Raw genomic sequence first — 21,958 nt, 5'->3', positions numbered from 1 at the left:
ATGCCTGCAGATTTCAATGGTTATTGGAAAATGCTCAGTAATGAGAATTTTGAGGAGTATTTGAAAGCTCTAGGTAAGATTTTTGTTTTCACTTTTTCCATTTATTTGAGCCTCAGGATGAATTATATGATTTCACTAGATATGCAATTTGCATGAATATATTCTTAGAAGCTAGTTTCTTTATTAATAATATTACTCTTCTGACTAAATAGGAACTGAAGCAATTTTGAAAGAAATAAAATCCATAAAGTACATAATACAAATTGCAGCATTTTAGATTTATCTAGATGAAATTATCAGAATTTGATTCTAGATTTTTATTTATTCTATATACGGCATAAAGTACAAAATTTAATTACTTGGAAGGGCAGGTTTAAAACTATAAGAAGATTCCCCCACCCCCTAATTTAAACCATAAATTTCCACACAAGAATAAGAAACTAGATTGAGGACAGAAAAATCTTAGTCAGCAAAGAGCCAGTTTTCATTGACTTCAATCTAGAAATTGTCTGGATTTTTTCAGGCCAGATCTCGTAATCTTATTTTAAAAGGAAACATTAATATATTAACCTATATTGAATTTTAGATTTAAACAGCAGCAGTTTTCAGTGTTTCCCCAAATTTTAGATCATTAATTTTATAAAATATTCCAGCCTCTCTTTTTTTCTTCCAGATGTAAATATTGCAGTGAGAAAAATAGCCAGTAGGCTCAAACCTGACAAAGAGATTATTCAGGATGGAAACCATATGATCATTAAAACCCTAAGCAGTTTTAAAAACTACATCATGGATTTTGAAATAGGGACAGAATTTGAAGAGGATTTAACAGGGGTGGATGGTCGCAAATGTATGGTAAGATTTAGAATGTTGCTCCTATAGGACTAAATTATGAGTTTAAAAATCCTGCTTCACTATTTTCACTGGTTTTGTGGCAAGACTTTTCTGATAATCCCGCTTCAGTGTTTAGTAAGATTTTAGCCAAAAATTCAATCCAAAAGGTATTTTCAAAACGGCTGTTGTTTATATATATATATTAAATGCAGTGGATCTTACTTTCAGGTAAATGAGTACAAAGTAGCGGTATAATTTTTTATTAAGGCTAGAAAGCTACAAATACATTTCTGTGTTGAAATCTTGATGACATTAAGGATATTTACATGTAATAGATGTTTTACAACTGTTGTAAAAAAATCTCATTTAAATTGATAAAATTTACAAAAGTGGTTTTTAGGCACATTTTGATAATTTATATAAAGCAATACTTACGTATCTGCTATCTGACTATCCTATAAATATATTTCTCCATTGAAACCTTGATGGCATTAAGATTATATCCATATACAATGAACTTCAAAAAAAAATAGACTAGATTTCTCAAATATGTTCATAAATTTACAAAAATAGTTTCTAGATATATTTTGATAATGGGACCAGTGGTTCAGTGGCTAAGCTTGTCGATCGGAAGGTCAGCAATTCAGCAGTTTGACTCCCTAGTGCCACGTAATGGAGTAAGCTCCCGTTACTTGTCCCAGCTTCTGCCAATCTAGCAGTTCAAAAGCACATTAAAAATGCAAGTAGAAAAATAGGAACCACTTTTGGTAGGAAGATAACAGCATTCTATGCACCTTCGGCATTTAATCATGGCCACATGACCACAGAGACGTCTTCAGACAGCGCTGTATCTTCAGCTTTGAAATGGAAATGAGCACCACCTTTACCTTTATCTTATATTTTGGTAATTATACAAAACAGTCCTTCACTCCTCAGGTGTATTTATTCATTTGAATAGGATTTCTGATAGAATAAATTACTACTTGTCATAAACTGAGTTGACAGCAACAGGTATTTATTACTTTTACTTTTCACTAATCACTCTAAACAAACCAAGAATGAATGCACATTTTCTTGAAAAGATACTTATATCAGAAACAACAGGCTTACTAGAAGTGAACATTTAGGTCTTCTTCCTTTTGACAGACAAACAGTATTATGACATTTGTAAGAAATCATATTAATTAGTGGCATGAGCTTGCTAAATCAAAGTCTAAAGTGTGTTGTTCTGTTAGTCTCAGACAACCACGAATCAAGGGATTTCCAGCTGCAAAATGTTATTTAGAGGAGGGAAAGATTTATGAATGGGAAAAAAAACATTCTGAGTGAGCACTGCTTCATTCTATACTTAAGAAAACAAAAGATTATCTTATTACAGAAAGTGAAAGGATGTGTGTAAATTTTGTTTTGACACTATGCAATTTCACCTTACATACATACATTGAGCTATCAAAACAAAATGTAATGTGGATACAAAATGAGTGACAGGTTATTGGTTTTAAATAGTTTGCTAATATTTTATTCCTAAATAACTTAAAATCTTTTAATTTAAATGTATGAAGAGAAGATACATTCTTTTCCTGAAGAATCTCTCCATATGTATGGCTGTTTCCATAAAAATAAGATTTGTCACTAATAAGAACCACCATTCTCTAGAAACGTGTCTTCCAAATGTTCTGATTATTGGACTCATAAATTGCAAGTGTCTCACCTTTTATCTGAGACCCCAAAGCTAATTATCTATTTTAATTTCCTGCCCACAACAAGAATTCTATGAGGTAAATTGGATTAAAAGAAAGTAAGTGTCCAGAAGACATTCAGAGGACTTCCATGGTTGAGGGAGACTCTGAAACAGGCTTCCATAATTCTAATCAGTTATTAACCACCGTATTATACTGGTTGGTCTGCCAAATTGTAACTGATTAAACCACTTCTTTTCCTTGGTTCAGCTGTTATACTTGGTTGTCACTTAATTTTCATTCTTACTTTTTACATCTTTCCAGGTTTGTCACAAATGAGTTACTTTGGAATCACTAGAGGAAATGCACCGTTACAAATGAAATGAAAAAGTGTATGGTCCAATATTCTTTTCTAAAACATGATTGCCAAAAATGTGCAATGATTTCCAATTATATCAAACAAAACTTGCACAAAAAGTCCTTCCCCACCGCTCCAAAAAATGTAGCCAAGAGGCACAAGGTGGCCTTGCTTTTTGCTTTACTATTCTCTTCAACATGACTCTCCCCTGTCCCTGAAACATTAATTGATGTCCTTAAGTACCTGGCATAGATAGAGATGATACATAGCCATGGAAAGAGAATAATATTTTTGAAAACCTGGTAAGGAATGTCCTGGCTATAATGTGCAGCAGATGGATTTTAAATATATATAAGCAAAAATGATATTTATTTATTGTTACTAATACACGCACTGGGTAAATCATTAACTATTCTAAATAAATTAAATGACACTATTTAAAAATTGATTCCTGCCTGTGCTCACACTAACTAAGCACTATAATCTGGCACTTTATCCTACTCAAGGCTGCACAGTAAGCATTCTACATTTTAAAAGTGCCTGGTCTATTAGAATACTGAAAAGCAATTTATGCAAAGAATAAAGAGCAAAGAAAAATGCCATTTACTGAAATGGTTGATTTGAAACTCTTCCATGAACTACAAGCCTTGCATACAATTTTATATCATGAATTTGTCTTATAATTAATTATTTCCTTCATTATTAAATGAGCTCTCCGTACCCCCATCGTTCTGAGTATCGATTCTTATCAGTGACTACAGCTTAACTCCTCTATTGTTCCTTGCTGACTCAAAAAAAAAGTAATTTTCAAGTTTAAAATTGTATTCTACAAGGTAAAAAATTGCCCTTTTGTCCTAAGCTTGGAAAATTCAATAAGCATCTATGTTTCTGACAGTATCATGTATACAATGCATTATATATGTTTTATATTTTCCTTTATTTTTGTGAAATTCGCAACTATTGGGCCATATTGAAACAACCAAATCTGCTGTGTTCAAAAATATTAAATTAGTAATTTTAAGAAAGATTGCTATATATAATGCTAGTCAAGATGGAAAAAGGTGTTATGGAAGATTTTTCATTTTATTAGATCCCTACAATCCCAGGACAAGTAAAAGGTATACATATAAGCAATCCAATTAATGCAGGCAGCCATATTACAGGACATGGAATAATACAGTGCTTGATACTCTCCCATTTTTCTTAATTGTACTTAATTCAATAGTTAGAATTAAAATGCCTACATTCTGAATCACATACAATTACCTACTCCAATCTTTCTGATACAGATATCTTCTCACATGCTATATAAACCTGTTTTTTAAACACCATTGGCAGTATAACATTTCACTTTTTATCTTTAATTAACATAATTTACGTACACTATTCAGCAGAATTGAAACAAATCAGTAATGAATTTTTCAGCTGTAGATGTGACTGTGTGACTATAAATGAGTTGTCAAACTTGTGCAGCAAGGTTTTTAAATTTTTGCAATATTTCGCTCAGTGTGTGTTCTGCCTTCTTCAGCAAAGTTCTAATTTAAGATTAGAAGCCAAATTTAAGAATTGCTAGCCCCAAAAATTGCTTTGCATATCTCATAATGTGCCCTCATAATGTTTAAATTTCATGCAGTAAAAATTTAAAGAGAAAATATGTGATAGGAATTGGCTATATTATCTTGGATTCAGCTGCATTCAAATAGTATTACCAAGAAGAAAATCATAGCCCCACCAGCAGTGATAGCTATCCTATATAAACAACTAGCGAATCCTACACACATTAGCACTAATGAGGTTACTTAGTCAGATAATGAAAACATCTGCAAGGAAACCACAAATGTCAGAGAAAACCAAGGATTCCACAAACAGTACTATTTTCTATGGTTGCTCCACTTTTAAGAAATTCCTTTTCTACTGTAGAATCTCCAGAACATTTTTAGGTATACATTGTAAAAATTTTCCAGAATAGAACACAGCACAAAAATAATAAAGCAAATCAGTAAATATAATGAAACAATATACTTTCCCACATCTTGCTCTTTTGCTAAATAGATGTACTTCTGTAAACATGAGTGATGGCTGTATCTTTAAAATCTGCTTCTTGTGGAATACATCATTGGTATTTCTATAAAGTTTTAGAGGTGAAAATTGACTGTGCTGTCAGTTTCCAGAATCTTTAAATCTGCCTCGGGCCTACATGCCATGATTGAGGGATGTAGGAAAAATTGTGCCATAACACAAGGAAATATAAAGTAATTGTTTCCATGCTAGTTCCTTCAATATTGTTGCAGTTCAGATTATAATCTAGTCCTGCACACAACACAGGTCTGCAAAAAAAAAAAAAAAATGAGACCTGTTTTGGTTATTCCACATAATCTTTATGTTTTTTGATGCGCTGAATCCAAAAATGACCTCCATTTTGTCATAGGACATCACGTTTCCTGACAATTTAGGTAACTATGGTAAATAAGGCAATACCTCAAAATAAATGGAAATAGACATAAAATTAAAGTTTTATTGCAATATTTTCCTGAAAATCCTTTTTTGAACTGAAATGAGCTCACCTACACCCACTAAACTCGATTCTTCTTCCTTGTGAGGCTCCTCTTAGTGCATTTACACTTGTGAGTAGCATCTGGAATGTCTCTCTGAAGCATCCAACAGTAGTCTGCCATCATTATAATGTTCCATTTTCCCTGGTATCTCCTTTCCATCTCTTTAATGTTTTGGTGGAATTGTTCACCTTGTTCCTCACTCACAGCTGCCAAATTTTCAAGAAAGAAGTCAAGGTGGCACAGGAGAAATGCACTTTCAAACTCATCAGGCAACCTAAAGCTTGAAATGCTTTCAGCATTCTTCTGACGATCTTTTGTAGTGAGGATCTTTGTTATTGTCTAAAAATTTCTGTACGACTTCTTTAAATGCAATCCACCCTTCTTTTTGAGGATCCATCATGGTATTGACAAACTCTTGATCAAATATAAGCCTTCTAATGTCTGGTCTGACGAACACACCTTCCTTCAATTTTGCCTCCGACAGGCATGGAAACTTGGTGACCAAGTATTTGAAATATTCGCCATCTCTTGAAAGTGATTTTACAAATTGCTTCATCAATCCCAGTTTTATGTGGAGAGGTGGTAGAAGAACTTTATGGGAAGGTACCAAAGTTTCTCAGAGGACATTTTTTTCACCGACTGTTAGCACCCTCGACTGCCAACTCTTCTTGGTCCAGTGATTTTGTCGGTCTCAACTGTCCCCTAGGCACAGAAAACAAAGGTATTTGGTATACCCAGCTTGTTGCCCAAGCAGCATGCACAAGACCTTAAAGTCCCCACACACTTGCCAACCATGGTCTTCATATTTAAGTTTACGAAGAACCAATTCCAAGTTGTCGTAGGTTTCCTTCAAGTATACAGAATGATTTACAGGTATGGAAGCATAAAAACCGTTGTGGAGTAAAACTAATTTGAGACTTCTTTTTGAAGAATCTATAAAAAGACGCCATTGCTCTGAATCATATTGGATTTTAAATTGACCCATCAGACCTTAGACATCGACGCGATAAACCAACTTGTCTTCCTGGGTGAAGTAAGGAACGAACTCCTTTTCACGATGTCTGAACCATGAAGATGACACTCCTGGCAACAATAAATTCCTGCTTTTCAGTCTTGATCCGAGTAACTCAGCGGCATCTTTGGGAAGATTCAAGTTTCTTACAAAATCATTCATCTCCTCCTGAGAAAACAATTTTGGTCTTGTATCATCTTCAAAGTCAGAACTTGATTCGTCATCTGGTTCAGGTATGATTTCACCTTCATAGGAGCTAGGTATCTCTTCCAAGGTAGCAGGGGGCTTGGGTACTGGCATATCTGTGCCATGGGGGATGGAACGAATTGCTGAATGAAGATTGGGGTATGAAATGGAATGTGTCCATTTGGAATTAAACCCTTTCACATCGCATGAACAAAAGTAACAGTCATCACTATGGTTCTTTTGCTCTCGCCATACCGTAGGAATCCCATAACGGAAAGATTTTTTCTTACCCTTGAACCAGTTTCGGAGATCTTTAATACACCTTTTGCACACTTCAAGAGGCACCCAAACTTTATCTTGATCGCCAAAGTATGCAAAGTATACTTTTTTCACAAAGTCTGTAATATTATGCTGTTGCTTCAACAGTGTATATTCACCACAGATTAAACAAACTGGCGAATTAATACACTTTTGCGGAGCCATAACATAACAGTTGAAGAATGACGAGCTAACATGAATTGCGATGAAAAAGTGTGAACAGCCTAGAACCAAGAACCTGATGATTCGGGCACAAGTGTGGCATGCAGGAGAGAGTAGCTCTGTGTCTGTACATGAGACATCACAGTGCTGGCCATGCCCCCTGCATTGACCGGAGATGCTGCTATTTGCCTTGTGTCTCCCTCCCACTAGATTCTTCAGTAAAAATTAACCCCTTCTACCATTAGAAGCACAGACTTAAAACTTGCTTAGCTTATGTATATATTGCTGACCATCAGATTTACAGTGCTATATTTTTTTTACATAACTCGGATAAACCCTTTAAGGTTTTGTTTTTTTTTTGGCATTTATATCTTAAATGCACTTATGTGAATTAATTAATAGTAATTTGGACTTTTAATTTGGTTAAAACCCATAATATAAAAAAATATCAATTTTTTTTAAAAAAGTTAATAAATTTGAAGACAATTTTGCATGTTGTGGCAAATCATGACGTCTAGGAGTTTTTTCAATATTTTATTTGTTTTCAGCACACCAAAATACATGGAAATTAGATGAAAATAATCAAACAGCTTTTTAATCGCAGACCTGTGTTACACTTGATCTTAGCCAAAAGGCCGACAAGTAATATCTAATCCTTTTCTTGGTGTTTAACTGCCTATAGGGGAAAGACATATTATTTCAGAATTGCAACTCATTGAGTTTTAGTTAGTTTACTTTATTGTCATTGCACAGAGAACAACAAAATTAAATACCGTCTTCAGTGTACATTTTATAACTATAAAAATAAAAACACAAACATACATCCTTTACATTCTATATAATTGAAATTGAAAACCTGATATTGCACTATACCAAAGAATTCAATATGGTTACTGCCCTGGGAGAGAAGCTGTTTTTCAGCCTATTATCCTGTACCGTCTGCCAGATGGTAATAATTCAAATTTACTCTATTATTGAATACGGGACTCATTTACTCATATAGCATTAGCATTTAGACTTAGATACCACTTCACAGTGCTTTACAGACCACTCTAAGCGGTTTACAGAGTCAGCATATTGTCCCCAATAATTTGGGTCCTTATTTTACCAACCTCAGAAGGATGGAAGGCTGAGTCAACCTTGAGCCTGAGATTCAAATTGCCAAATTGCAGGCAGCTTCCAGTTAGCAGTACTGCATTCTAACCACTGTACCACCACGGCTCTATATAAAATCCAAATTAATTGTTATATATGTAATAAATGAACAACTGGCCCACTCTGCCCATGCAGCGGAAGAGGTATGCTCTGGGCCCTGTCAGTCATGAAACCTGGTTGCAGAGTCCAAGTGAAAAAATACTTCTGCCGTGGCCCCTACCCTTTGGAACATCTTACTTCCTGAGGTGAGATTAGCTCCCTTCCTTCTGATCTTCTGCAGGAGCCTAAAGACCTGGCTCTATAAGATGGTTTGGGACCTAATGGGAACATCATACTGGAAGTGGCTATCAAATTAATTGTACCCTGTTCTTTCTCTCTCCTTCTTTTAACTATAATTTTATCTTGATTGGAATTGCTATTTGTATTGTTTTAGATGTATTTATTTGTTAGAACTTTAAGGTTTTAATGCTGTAAGCCACCCAGACTCATTTTGTTATGAAATGGGAAGCAGATAAATTTAATAAATAAATAAAACTTGACTCAAATTCACTTACTAGGTTATGTTAACATAAAGACTGGAAATATTTTCCAGTTATATTATTGGAGATAAGTCATGTAAGTCAAAGATTGTTGGTTTTATTAGATTGTAAGATCTTCAGTTGATTTTGGGGTGAAAATTGAGGACAAAAGAAGAATCAAAACACTGACAATCTTGTATTGAAGCAAGTATTATCTATCAATGGCTAGAAGAATTAACACTGAAACAAATTCTCATATTTAGAGGCAGTCAGTCACTGGAGGCTAGATATTTATGTTCAGCTCCTCAATAGAAATGCTTTTTAATTTTATAGTAGACCTGTTTTTTCATATACCAGTTCAATTATAATTGGATCAAATCTCTGTATTAAATTGACTTTCTAAATAAACTGAATTTATTTAACAATTTGATGGCCTGCTTCAAAGGCATCAATTTTTTTCCCCTTATCAAATTAGGAAAGCAAATTCCTTCAGTTTTCCAATTCGATTTGATTTTCTCAGGTCTACTTGATTTAAATTTCATTTTCTACTTTTGGGATGTCAGGTTGAATAATTTTTTAGACTGGTCAGCTGCATGGTCCAGTACAATAGGGTTTCTGTACTATTCTTATTTTCATTTACATAAAATAAAATTTGTACCTTAATAAGGAACCTTTTATAGGCTTGCAAATTGGCATCTCTAGTGGAATATTCTTTAATTTCTGCTTTTTAATGTTACAAGGATACAGGATAAAATAATGGAGACTCATGTCAAATTCATCCCAGTTAGCAGTGACATATTCAGAATAAATTATTTTTTGCTGGTATTGTACCTGCCTCACAGAATCTAATTTTTATTTTAGAAATGAAGAATAATTCCTCTATCCCTTCCACACCAAATATAATGTGATACACTAAAAATATTGTATCAAGGTTTTCTTGGGGACAACATAGTTGCCAGAAAGTGTGGAACTCCAAAGGTGTTGCAGATGAAAAGCTCATAATTATTTGCACTGGATGACCAGGCATCTATTGTGAAAAACCAATTAGGAGGCAGTCCTATGGGCCACTCCTTGACTAACAATGTATAGGATTGTCCTAGCATCATTTTGTCTTTGGTGAAGTGTCATAAACCTTGGATATTATTTTAGTACAACAAATGGTTGCAGGACTCTAGAAGAAGATTGATGCTAGGGAAATAAATGCACCCAATGTGACTCATATGCATATTTGCTTCTGAGAGGGTAGGATAGGAGGTTGTCTAGAAGGTTTTCTTTGCTTATCTTATTTGACTTTAGCAGAAATGATTCTGTCTTCTTTAATTCAAGAAGAACTGTGATACCTAGGCATCTTTCCTCTGTTTTGAACTTTTGGGCCCTGCAGACAGTCAGGTAGCAATGCCAAGATTTATCATCACCTCCAAGCAATCTTGTATCACACGTGTTTTGTGTTTCTTCTCTACAATTCCAAAACCATTACATAATTCTGGGTTTCCACCACTACCATGACAGGTACTGCTGCTGCATCCTGTGTCAGTAAACTCTTCACAGGAGTCTACTTAGAAACGTACATATTATACGTACATTATATAAATGTACATTTTCATATTGTGCTACTCTCTTATCTTTTAACCATGGTTGTTGGCTAAATCATACTTAATTTGGTATGTCTAATATTAAGCATAAACTCTTCGAAGTAGACCAGATTAAGAAATGATTCTGTGGGAAGATTGAAACTATACTTTAATGAGATTGGGTCTAATAATAGAATCTTGCAAATCTGATTGTGATTCTCCTCCCCTTTCTTCTATAACATTACATCAGACATCTGCTCACTCTTCTTTTAATACTCTCTCTCTTCCCAGGTGTTAAGGAATGTTTTCTTTGCATAATGGTTTGTTTCAAGCTGTCTCCTGGTTCTTTATACCAAGCCAACTCTAACACTTAACTATCCTAGGCAGAGATTCAGTCTTGTTATCGTTTCTCTGAAGAAAAAGTACTCTTTGCAATGATAATGGGTAATCTCACTCATAGCAGTTCTAGTACAGCTGTGAAGTTTCTTTGGCAAACACCTCTAATTGGCAATCTCCTTTGCTAATAAGTTTTAATGTGATTGAGCTGAACTAGACGATGATACCAAATAACTATTGTGTTTATCATGATTTTGCAACTGTTGTTAAAGAGTTAATCTATCAAAGAACCTTTTTTCAGTATGATTCAAATTTTTGTAATTAATAACCAAATAGACAAGCATATTGTCTAGTTCTAGAACACATTCTAGCACATGTGTGTGCCTCCACAAATGATAGCATTATGCAAAAATATTGTATTAGTCCTGAATTAAGGCTTGTGTAGTCGTTTCAGAACTATTGAATTATGTTAATAACACATTTATTGGCTCCATTATGATATGCTATTTTGGTCAAAGTTGCTAATTAAAAGAGTGAAAGGAAGAGAAACAAACCACCAAAACATGTTTAGTCAGTACAAAGTGAAACTTATTAAAGACAAGTGGTTATTGATGAAGATTTATTTTCATTTAGTTGCATTTTAGTCAGAAGCGAAATATTTTACTAGTCCTGCAGATCATTTTAGATTCTTGGTCAATAAATAGAGTATCAATAAAATATGGAATGCTGTATAAATGTTCCAAAGGATTTTTCATATATACCATAAGGGCAGATACATTGTTTACTGATAAAATAATTACTTTGGTGTAAGCTATAAAGATCAATATCTTGACCCCTTGATCAATATGTCTACACTTCTTGGCTCTGGCACAATACACAGAGGATATACAAAAATCTGACTAGCAGCTTTGTTTTGTTTTTCACTAATTGCCACCATTTAATAAATCTACAGTGAAAGCAATATCATAACTAGTGTAATTTGCATTTATTGTAGATTCTAATTTGCCTGGAGCTGATAGTCTCAAGCATACATAAGCCAGTGACAGTTTGCTTAATAGCAGGAACCCTAATGAAGCTGTATTATCTTTAACAGAAACAGCATTTAAAGAGGATTTAGAATAGTTTTCTCAAATTGCTGTCCTCAAGATATTCTGGGACTGTGACTCCCAGAATCTATATGTTGGAAATTCTGGATATTATAGTCTGGTGTATATATAGATGGCAGTTGGCTGAAGATAGCTGATTTGCAGGGTTCATTAATTATACTGCTTTCCTTAGTAAATAAAATAAAACGATATCATTGGCATTAAAAGCAAAATGTACAAAAATTATGTTTTCTGCTTTAAATGATATTTGATATTTGAATTATGTTGTAATGCTAATTGGAGTTCTGTATATGGGTAAATATACGCAGAAATGTACCAATTTATGTCACAAGTTGGATAGTGCAACACTTAGTGGCTACATTCTTTTTGTAATTGCCTATTACAGCAATGGTGAACCTTTTTTGGCTAGCGTGCCATAAGGGGAGGAGCGCAGGGGGTCATGCGCTGGCATGCCATACTCATAATGCAACACATGACCTCCCCAGTGCACATGCGTGCATGATATGTACCCCCCATTTTTTGCATTCTTTTTTTGCCCTCCCCAGGCTCCAGAGGCTTTATAGGATCCTGGGGAGGGCGAAAACAGCCCCCCACACCCTCCAGAGGCCCTCCGGAGGCTTCAGGGACCTTCAGGAGGCTTCCCTGAAGCCTCCAGAGGACTAAAAATGGCCCTACGAGCAAACCGGGACTTCCGGTTTTCTCAGGACGTTTTTAGTCCTCTGGAGGCTTCATGGAAGCCTCCTGAAGATCCCTGAAGCCTCCAAAGGGCTTAAACCGATCCTACAAGAAAACCAGAAAGTCGTTCCTGAATTTCTGGTTTGCCCATAGGGCCGTTTTTTTCTACTCCAGAGGCTTTAGTGAAACTCCTGAAGCCTCCGGAGGGCCTCCGGGGAGGGTGGGGAGGGTCTTTTCACCCTTCCCAGGCTTCTATAAAGCTTCTGAAGGCTGGGGATGGCGAAAAATCACTTTAAAGATGGCTGAACTCAGCTGTGCCATAGGTTCGCCATCCTGCGCCTATTATATGTACTTGTTTTCTTTTTGGCCAACAAGAACTGCTAACATGATTTCTTTGTCCCACTCTCCAGTTTGAGATTGGAAAGACTCATGGATTTTATGTATTTTGTATCAACACATAATTGTAGTACATAAGTAGTCAAATACACATCTTTAAAAGGGGGAAATATTTTTCAAATTGCAAATTGGTTTTTAATGGATATGTCATATATTCTCAGATATAAATTATATTAAATTCAATAGAACTCTCTGCAGTTACATATTTATATTAATATGATTAAATCTAAAAGTTTCTCTGAAAACATTAAGGAAGGGAATCTGGCTGTGCAGATGTTGCTACAACATCTTTTTTATTGATCATGCTGTTAAAGTTGCTTGGAATTTTAACCAACATCTGGAGAGTCCCAACTCTACATTAAAACAACAAAGACAGATTTCATTTATCAGCTTAAATATATTGAGAGAAGTTTTACTAAAATATTGCTAATGAAGGAATCATTATATTTGTCCTTCCCAAACTTTTAGAAGTTCTCAAAGAAACATCTGAAGAGCTTCTACTTGAGATCTATGCTCAAATGGGATATTCAATTATGTAAAGATACAGGTCCTATAGAGCAGTGTTAAAGATCATGTAGTAATCTGGTTGTTATGAATTATCTCTGTATCTGCAGGAAAATTTTTAAAAAATGTATGAAGCTTTCTGCTTTTCATCCAGTTACACGTATGAAGTTCTAAATTATTCCATTATTCACACTTTCATATTTCAAACATTAATAACTGTGTAATTAATCAGTAAATGCAAATCACCAGAAGTATAAAAAGAATTTAATGTGCGTGTGCGTGTGCGTGTGTGTGTGTTTCCATATCTTTACCATAACCAGCTGTGTCTCTCCTGATAATTACAGATCTCATTAACTTGTCTAGTTAACATCCTTAGCATCCTCATGATAGAAATTATACACCTTGCTACATATAATCCATTGAATTTGAATCAAGAAGACTTTGGCATGAAATTGATTTATGTTCCACAATAGCTGGAAACAACCGGACTCTGTATTCTTTGCAAGTGCCAAAAGTGGGTTGTAGATAATCTACACAGATGCATGAGTACTATGCTCATAACTTGTAATGATTTGGCATTTAGATAAAACGCAATAGAAATGTAAAGAAGTGGGGAAAGAGCAAGGAAATGTGCTAATCACACAGAATATGCACAATTCTTCTAAACAAGTCTTTTTACAACTTTACATTCCCATGGGTATATGATTGGAAGAAAACTAGAAAGAAAATACTTCAAGTGTTAGTGTGGGAGAAGATGAAAAGAACCTCTACAATTTCTGGATCATCTAAAGTTAGTAGAGAACTTGTTCCTTTTATAGTTTTTTAAAATATATTATTTCAAATGGAAATGTAGAAATAGAAGTCCAGACATAGTCAAAAATGAGAACTCCTTTTAGCATAGGTCAAGGTAACCTACCTGGAATGATTATCAGATTCTGGAGAACTCTGAACTGTACTAAAATTTAGTGTCAAATTACCAATTTTTAGTAGTGCCTTTTGTTTTAAAGAGTATAAAGCACATAATTGCGCTTCCAAAGGATTTATTATTTTATTTTATTGAATTAAATGTATAAATGAAATTATCAAACTTTTAAGAGCCAGACAAGAAATAAAGGTAAGAGTATAGGACTAAAAACTTAATTGTTCTTTCCAGAAATCAAGTTTTGGGAACAGTTTAGTTTGAGTTGAAGTTGAAGACAATGGTAAGCTAAGAATATGAAATAACTTTTTAATTTAGTTTGAATACTATTCAATTGAGATCCCATATAACTAGGTTAATTCCTGTCCATGAACCACAGTATAGCTCATCCTATTACAGTTATTATATCTGCCCTTATTGAATAAATATTACCCTAAAGAAAAATTGCAATGGTTACTAGCATTTCATTCAATATTAGCTTATCATTGGTCACATCCCTACATTATATAGGTTTTCTATTACTATCTTTGGAATATTTGTTGTCTTCTGGTATCATCAGCATTGCTGCTTGTCCCATTGATCAGCAGTGCTCTTTTGAAAATGTTTCTATTTTTTGGGTGTTGTAGATGAAATAGGTAGTTAACAAGATGCCATTAAATATTTTGTTGTAGGAGAACTTTATACATACTTTGAAGATAGCAATAGCAATAGCAGGTAGACTTATATACCACTTCATAGGGCTTTCAGCCCTCTCTAAGCGGTTTACAGAGTCAGCATATTGCCCCCAACAACAATCCGGGTCCTCATTTTACCCATCTCGGAAGGATGGAAGGCTGAGTCAACCCTAAGCCGGTGAGATTTGAACAGCAGAACTGCTGAACTGCAGTCAGCTGAAGTAGCCTGCAGTGCTGCAATTAACCACTGTGCCACCTCGGCTCTGGTTGTTATGAATTATCTCTGTCCCAACATTTATGTCACTAGTGGTCTCCTCAGTCTGTCTAAACTGAATAAGATTGTGATAGGGCCAGGAACTTGTACAAATAGCACTATGACCAGAAAATGGTCAGTCATGTTAACATCACAAAACAACATCTGACACAAGTCCATGACACACTTTATTTGTGCTCTCTTGCAGATGTATAACTTTTTTGTTAAATAGCATTGTGGCATTAGAGATATGATTGCTCAATTAACTCTAATAACCAGATTTTAACTGGTTTGGAACTCATAGTCCACAAATCAAAACAGACTGTATTGTTTAATTGTTTTCTTTCTTTGTAGTTTTCTTTCCAATATCTTTAAAGCTAAGGGTAATACCGTGTTTCCCCAAAAATATGACCTACCCCAAAAATAAACCCTAGTGAAGGGGATTGTGAATGACCAACTTAGGATGTGGTGAGCAAGTGTGAGCTGGCAGTGTTTGGCAGCAGCCGCAGCCCAGGCTTCACAGATGAGTTGAGTTACCTGTGCAAGCAGGAGAGGGAAGCAGACAATCCGAATGCACTATGTGGGCCACAGAAAAGCTGAGTGATAGAGAACCAGAGTGGCAGGCAGCCACAGGAGGATCATCTTCGCACAGTGACTTCAGTAAACAAAGGCAGAGAGGCGGGAAGAGGCAGGTGATCTGGATGCACCACGCGGGGAAACCGAGCACAGTGGGCTACAGTGGCAAGTGGCCATGAGAGGCTCATCTTCGCATCTCTCAGCTTGCCTACAGCATGCATGGCACGTTGGGTTTGCCTGCCTTCCACTCTGTGCGTTTGGATTGCCTATCTTCTGCTCTGCTCCTTCCACTCTGCGCATCCCCAGAGGGCACTGACCAAGGGACTGGCAGGCTACAGTTGCTGCCAGATACCATCAGTCCTCACACACCTGTTGGATCTTGTGTGCACTGGGGGGCAGGGCTGATCACCCTAAAATCGTGTTTCCTCAAAAATAAGTCCTAGTGCTTATTTGGTACCCAAAAGAAAATAAGACCAGGTCTTATTTTCAGGGAAACATTGTTTATAACATCTTATGGCTTATCAACTGGGGAACAGTTGCTATCTAGATGCTATCTAGGCTATGGTAAATGGAGCTCCATCATACTTTTTTTTTAATCAGATAGTTTACTCTTTGCTATGACTTTTTTCTAAGGCCCTTAGATTAAGGAAAGATAGGTTTGATGGGGACCAATGCAAACTCTACTCTCTGGCAAAGTTAAATTATTAAGATAGAAAACTTAGATTTCTGCTCTGCAGAGAGTGCAGTTTGGATAAAAAGCAATGGGATTGGTTCAATTAACATATGCATCCTTTTATAAAAGTGGACGTTTATGAAATATTGGCAGGATACACTATTTTTACTTCACTTCCTTAGACTTCACTATTTTTTACATGGCAAAATCCCCTCCCCCAATATTGTAAAATATAGATTATTTTCCTATATTTGATTAATGTGTTTGTTGTTTCAGTCAAGCACAAGTCATGGAAAAAGTGTTAATTATTTCACCCATCTTTTGCATGGATTTGAAAAAACTGACTTTCAAACATTTTCATTTGTTCTTGACATATCCTATTACTCAAGTTTTCCATTATTGCACCAATCATCTGCAAACTGAACATTATTTTATTTGTAATAATCACTCTAATACAACTTTTCCTACATCATGCAAAAAAGGCAGATAATATAACTGCATCATTTTTGTTCTGATCCCCATTAGCATCAATTGTCAAATTTCTCCAACCTTGATTCAATTTACTAAATAGCCTGGCTAAACTCTTTCCCTAAACTAAAATTCTGCAGAAGTCTTTTGGATAGAATTCTGGATAAAAATCTTTATTGCAAACTAGTTGAAGCTATACAAAACAGTTATTTTCCCACTGCTTCTGTAAGGTTATAAATGTTTATTGAAGTCCTCAGTATTTTTCCCCCACAGATTAACAGACTCTTTGTGTGCTGTTTAGAGGCCTTGAAGTTGAGTGGCTGTTGAGTGTTTGCATAACTGCCCACTCTAACCTGAAAATCACTGCTCTCAGCCTGCTTCTCACAGCAACCACACATTAAAAGCAGTACCTGAATTATCTCCAGGATTCTGAAATATCCCTTACACCTGGGAGAACATGAAGCTGAAATGGGAGGAAAGATGGTTCTTTAAATAGAACATTGGAATTCTTGGGAGACCCTACAGCTTTCTCTGCTCAATGATCTCTAAACCGAATAGAAATACAAACTTCCATGTTTTCCATTTCTGATGCCCTATATTCATTTGGGTTCCAAGCACAGAAGAAAAGCAATATCTCTTTATTGTACTCTAGTATATTCTAGCAGTACGCATATAATCAGGTTTAATCCACATTAAATTTATTTTTATTTATTTCACAAGACTCCAATGAAAGCCAACTCTGAGAAACACTATTTATAGTTTTGTAACTTACATTAAAAATAAATAAGATTATGATATAAATATAATAGCAATCCAAACAATCTATTAACACACCTAAACAGGGAATAAAAACAAGCAGCAAGCCAATTGGGGGAAAGGAGAATAATCATAATCACTAATGGTGATTATTGGTGATGCTGCAGTGATTAGAATGCAGCATTGCAGGCAAACTCTGCCCACAGTCTGGCGTTCAATCCTGTGAGGGCTTGAGTTTGACTCAGCCATCCATCCTTACAAGGTCAGTAAAATGGGGACCCAGATGGTTGGGAGCAATATGATAATTGTAAAACTGTTTAGACAGAGCTGTAAAGCACTGTGAATCAGTATAAAGAAACAGGTGCTGCCAAGGAAACAATGGGAGAAAAAAGGCAGGAACACCAAGTAGTTTAATAGTCCAAGAAAAAAACTTAGGAAGAACCTATTCCCGTGATAGCGAACCTATGACACATGTGCCAGAGGTGGCATGCACAGACCTCTCTGTGGGCATGTGCGCTGTCGCCAGCTGCTCTCTTCTGGGTTCCAGCGCTCTGACACGCACCTGTTCCAGTTTCAGCATTTGGTGCTGAAAAGGTTAGCCGTCACTGACCCATTCTAATGTATTAAGCAGTTAAAAGCAACAATGGGAAGTTTCTACTTTCATATTTGCAAGTATCTGTAATGTATCCATACAATAAAACACAGTTCACCTAGGTGTGTTTCTATCCTGGTATAACTGGGAGGATTGACAATGACCTGGTTGTTATGATGACTATGACCTTTTTACCTCTTATCTTGCTTCCCAAAGGTTATCTGAATTTTTCATTCTACATTACATGAAAGAGAATAACTACAGTATATTAATAATTACAGTAAGAGCAATAGAATTGCTGCTTTTTCTATAGGGAAATTGTTAGGAGACATATGAATATGTTTTGAATTATTTTCCAAAATTTATTTACTTATTTAATTTATTAATCAAATACATGTAGCTCACTAAAAGAGATTTTGGTGAGTTACGTATGCAGCTCACAACAAACAGGTGTAAAACCAGAAATTAAAAAAAATACAAAAATCACATTATTACAAAAAATGTTTATCACCATATAAAAAGAACAACAGACCTTAAAGTTTGGAGATAACAAAGAAGGTCACACTTCAGTAATGAAACAAATCTACACAAGAGTTTCATCTATTTATGAGCTAAGTCTTTATTCAAATAATGGCTTAAATAATATTTTGTGCAGTTAAGACAGGTTTAATGATCTGTGTAAAAATTAGACTGCATTGTATGCAATATAATTTTTGACAATATAATCTTTGTGTGTGTGTGTGTGTGTGTGTGTGTGTGTTTCTTTCTTGTCATGTTATGCTCCTTTGAGCTTTCTTTTTGACATATTACAGCAAAAAAGGGAGTGATCTCAATAATCACTTCATCTGGCAATAGCTAAAGACGATTTCAGCATATCATAGTTCCAAGCTTGTGGGGGAGATTGATGAACAGATATATGAGAAAGACGCAGGGAAACACATGCACGAAGCATATATTGTTGTTAATTTTCAATCATTTCTCCTGGCTCATACTGTATGTTATATTATTTATTAGAAAAATTATAATATCCAGAGCACTAAAACAGAATCTTTGGCTTTCCAGATATGTCCCCAAGCCAGCATAAACCATGCTAACAGATGTTGCACTTAGCACATATCTGGGTTCAAATGGTAAAGCAATAGGTAGCACCATCAGAAAGCATAAAGTAACCAGAAGGATTCTGAGAACAGTTTCCTATTGAAGAATCTATTGAGCATCCTGATTGCAATAAGTCTGGTGTAGATATTTTACTCTGGAATTTTCCTAACAAAATATTGGTTTTCGTTTCTAAAGTAACATGCTCTAACAAAAGGAGAACCTATACATTTCAGGTTCAGAAATGATTCAAGTTTGGCAGTTTTACAGGCAAGTACTATGTCCAGGATAAACACGTGTCACCTTCTAGGGAATTCTCTGTACCTGCTGTGTATTTAGCTATCCTTGCCTATTTTTTTCTCTCATAGGCAGTTTTTACTCTCTATTGTCAATGCTGAGCGCCATGGGAAATACTTACAATCATAATTTTTAAAAGCAATGTTTTTTTTAAGAGATGAAGGACAGCAGGGTAGATTTAGTATGTTTCATGCCCAATTGGAAATTGAAGCAACATTAATTTTAGAAGTTATGAAGCTAAATTACATTTTAAAGAAAATGTACATCTTCTAACTTAGAGTCTCTAAGCAACAACAAAATTCTAGTTAACTAAAAATAATGTAGTTCTTTAAGCATTAGTTTTACTCTTTCAAAATATATCCCAAAAGTCTTGTTTCTGATTATAGCTTCTTTTTTTGAAAAGTTTTTTTATTGTTTTAATTGAACAAAAACACAAAAAAAGAATCATCCTTCATTACATCTTGTAGAAAGCGTGTCAATTGGTTACAAATACATTTCGTGCGTTTCTTCCACAATCATTACTTATACTTCATCCATATTGAATTGTACATTTTAAATCAAAAATCTTTATGTATTTTACTGTCAATGTACCACAATTTTCATTTAACTACAATTATTTAAACGTGCTTTTATCTGAAATCATTTGTATTTAAAGATACAATCACCTACTGGCATTCATTCGCAATTTCAGTAAACCTCCAATAACTTTACACCTTTATAACATATTCTGAAAAAAAATCAATTAATAAGATATCTAAGCATTCCCCCCTTTCCCCCCCAACTCACTATTTAAAGCTTGTATCCAATTTGCTTTTACCAAAACAACACATGTATATATCATTAAACATTATCCATTAACATTTCCTTGTTATTATTGTAGTTAGCTAAAAATTATTTACTATTTATATCACATCTCCTCTCATCAGACCCAAAAGAAATTACACCTTTATAAAAAATCTAAACAAAAAATTATTAATAAATTTATAGGTCTTTTCCCCAAGTCCCAATTTACAATTTATATCCAAATTACTTTTCCTAGTTAAGGTTATTATTTCATTATTGTTATCATAGTTAATTATATGTTAATGAATAAACATTTAATAACAATCTAAAACAATCTACAAAATACTAAAATTCCTACTTATTAATCACCAAAAATTAACTAACTTTTTATCATCAACTTTCATTATCAACCTCTATCTTTCCAGTGGCAAAACAGTCTTATCTCTCTTGCAATTTTATGTGTGTGTGTGTGTGTGTGTGTGTATAGTTGACTTAAGCACAAGTTCTTTTGTACTCTTCAAAGGAGAAGGGTTCTATCTTTTCCTTTCCTTTTCCTTCCCTTGCAAAAATATTTTCCAAAAGCACCTGCAAAAACAGTTCGTGCCCTTGGCTCTTTATCAGATTTTGTAAGCAAGTTACAAAGTCAGTGAGATCAAAGAAGAAAGAACAAAAGATACATTGTTTAAAAAAAATCCCTCCAGACTCTGACTTCCGAGTGGCAGATTCCACTTTTTCATACTTGTCTCAAGCTTATGGAAAACAAAGGTCTTTAATTGTCTTTAATGGAATTTAATAACAAATGGTAGGAAGAATTGTTAAAATAAAAAAGAAGGTTTTAGTTCAAGCCAAAAAATAAGGTGACAAAGAATGGAGGAAAAAAAATCAATCTGTTCACTTTAAGAGGAGAAACAGGAAACATTACGGTCACTTCAATCCACAAAATATCGTTACAAAGAAAAAAACAAAAACTTTCCAAGGCAGTCCAATAAAAATTAAATTCGCCGCTTTATTCTTTTATTTAAAGGACTAATTTATCTTTTTTTTAAAGTTTCTTTGGGCAATCTTTCTCAGAATAGAAAAAAAAAAACCTCACCAGATAGACTCATTTCACTTCCTTCCTTCCAGAGCCATCTCCAACTTAGTCAGCTTATGACTGCCTGTTTGCCACCGGCTTGAAGCGCTTCCCTTGGGTCAATCAGGGACTTCGCAATGTCCCTGAGACAAGCAAGGCTTTGTCTTCCTGTTCACCGTCTCTACGGGACGGTTTAGGTCCAAATGGACCATCCACTGGCAAAAGTGTCAAGGGTGGACTCAGACTGTCGAGACCGCACGTTGTATTGTCACGACGTTGGCTTCTCCCCCCCCCCTGATTATAGCTTCTTGAAATGTGCATTGTAAAATAAAGGAAGAATGACTTTTGTTTAACCTCGCATTTAATCATAAATGCCAATGTTTATGAATTAATTAATATGCTTAAATAACAATATTACATTACTTTTTAATGTATTTG

At 34.9% G+C, this 21,958-nt stretch overlaps 1 protein-coding gene across 1 annotated transcript in view; it reads left to right on the top strand.

The window, feature by feature from the left end:
• Positions 1-21,958, top strand: part of LOC116514002 (retinol-binding protein 1-like) — a 46,208-nt gene continuing 24,250 nt past the window's right edge. Inside the window, exons 1-2 of the mRNA XM_032225370.1 lie at positions 1-73; positions 674-852. Of these exons, the coding sequence (XP_032081261.1) occupies positions 1-73; positions 674-852 (252 nt within the window). The remainder of the gene's footprint in view (positions 74-673; positions 853-21,958) is intronic.

This window comes from Thamnophis elegans, chromosome 10 (assembly GCF_009769535.1).
Source record: "Thamnophis elegans isolate rThaEle1 chromosome 10, rThaEle1.pri, whole genome shotgun sequence".
In the NCBI taxonomy this organism is placed as follows: Eukaryota; Metazoa; Chordata; class Lepidosauria; order Squamata; family Colubridae; genus Thamnophis; species Thamnophis elegans.
This window is presented reverse-complemented; position numbering and strand designations above follow the sequence as displayed.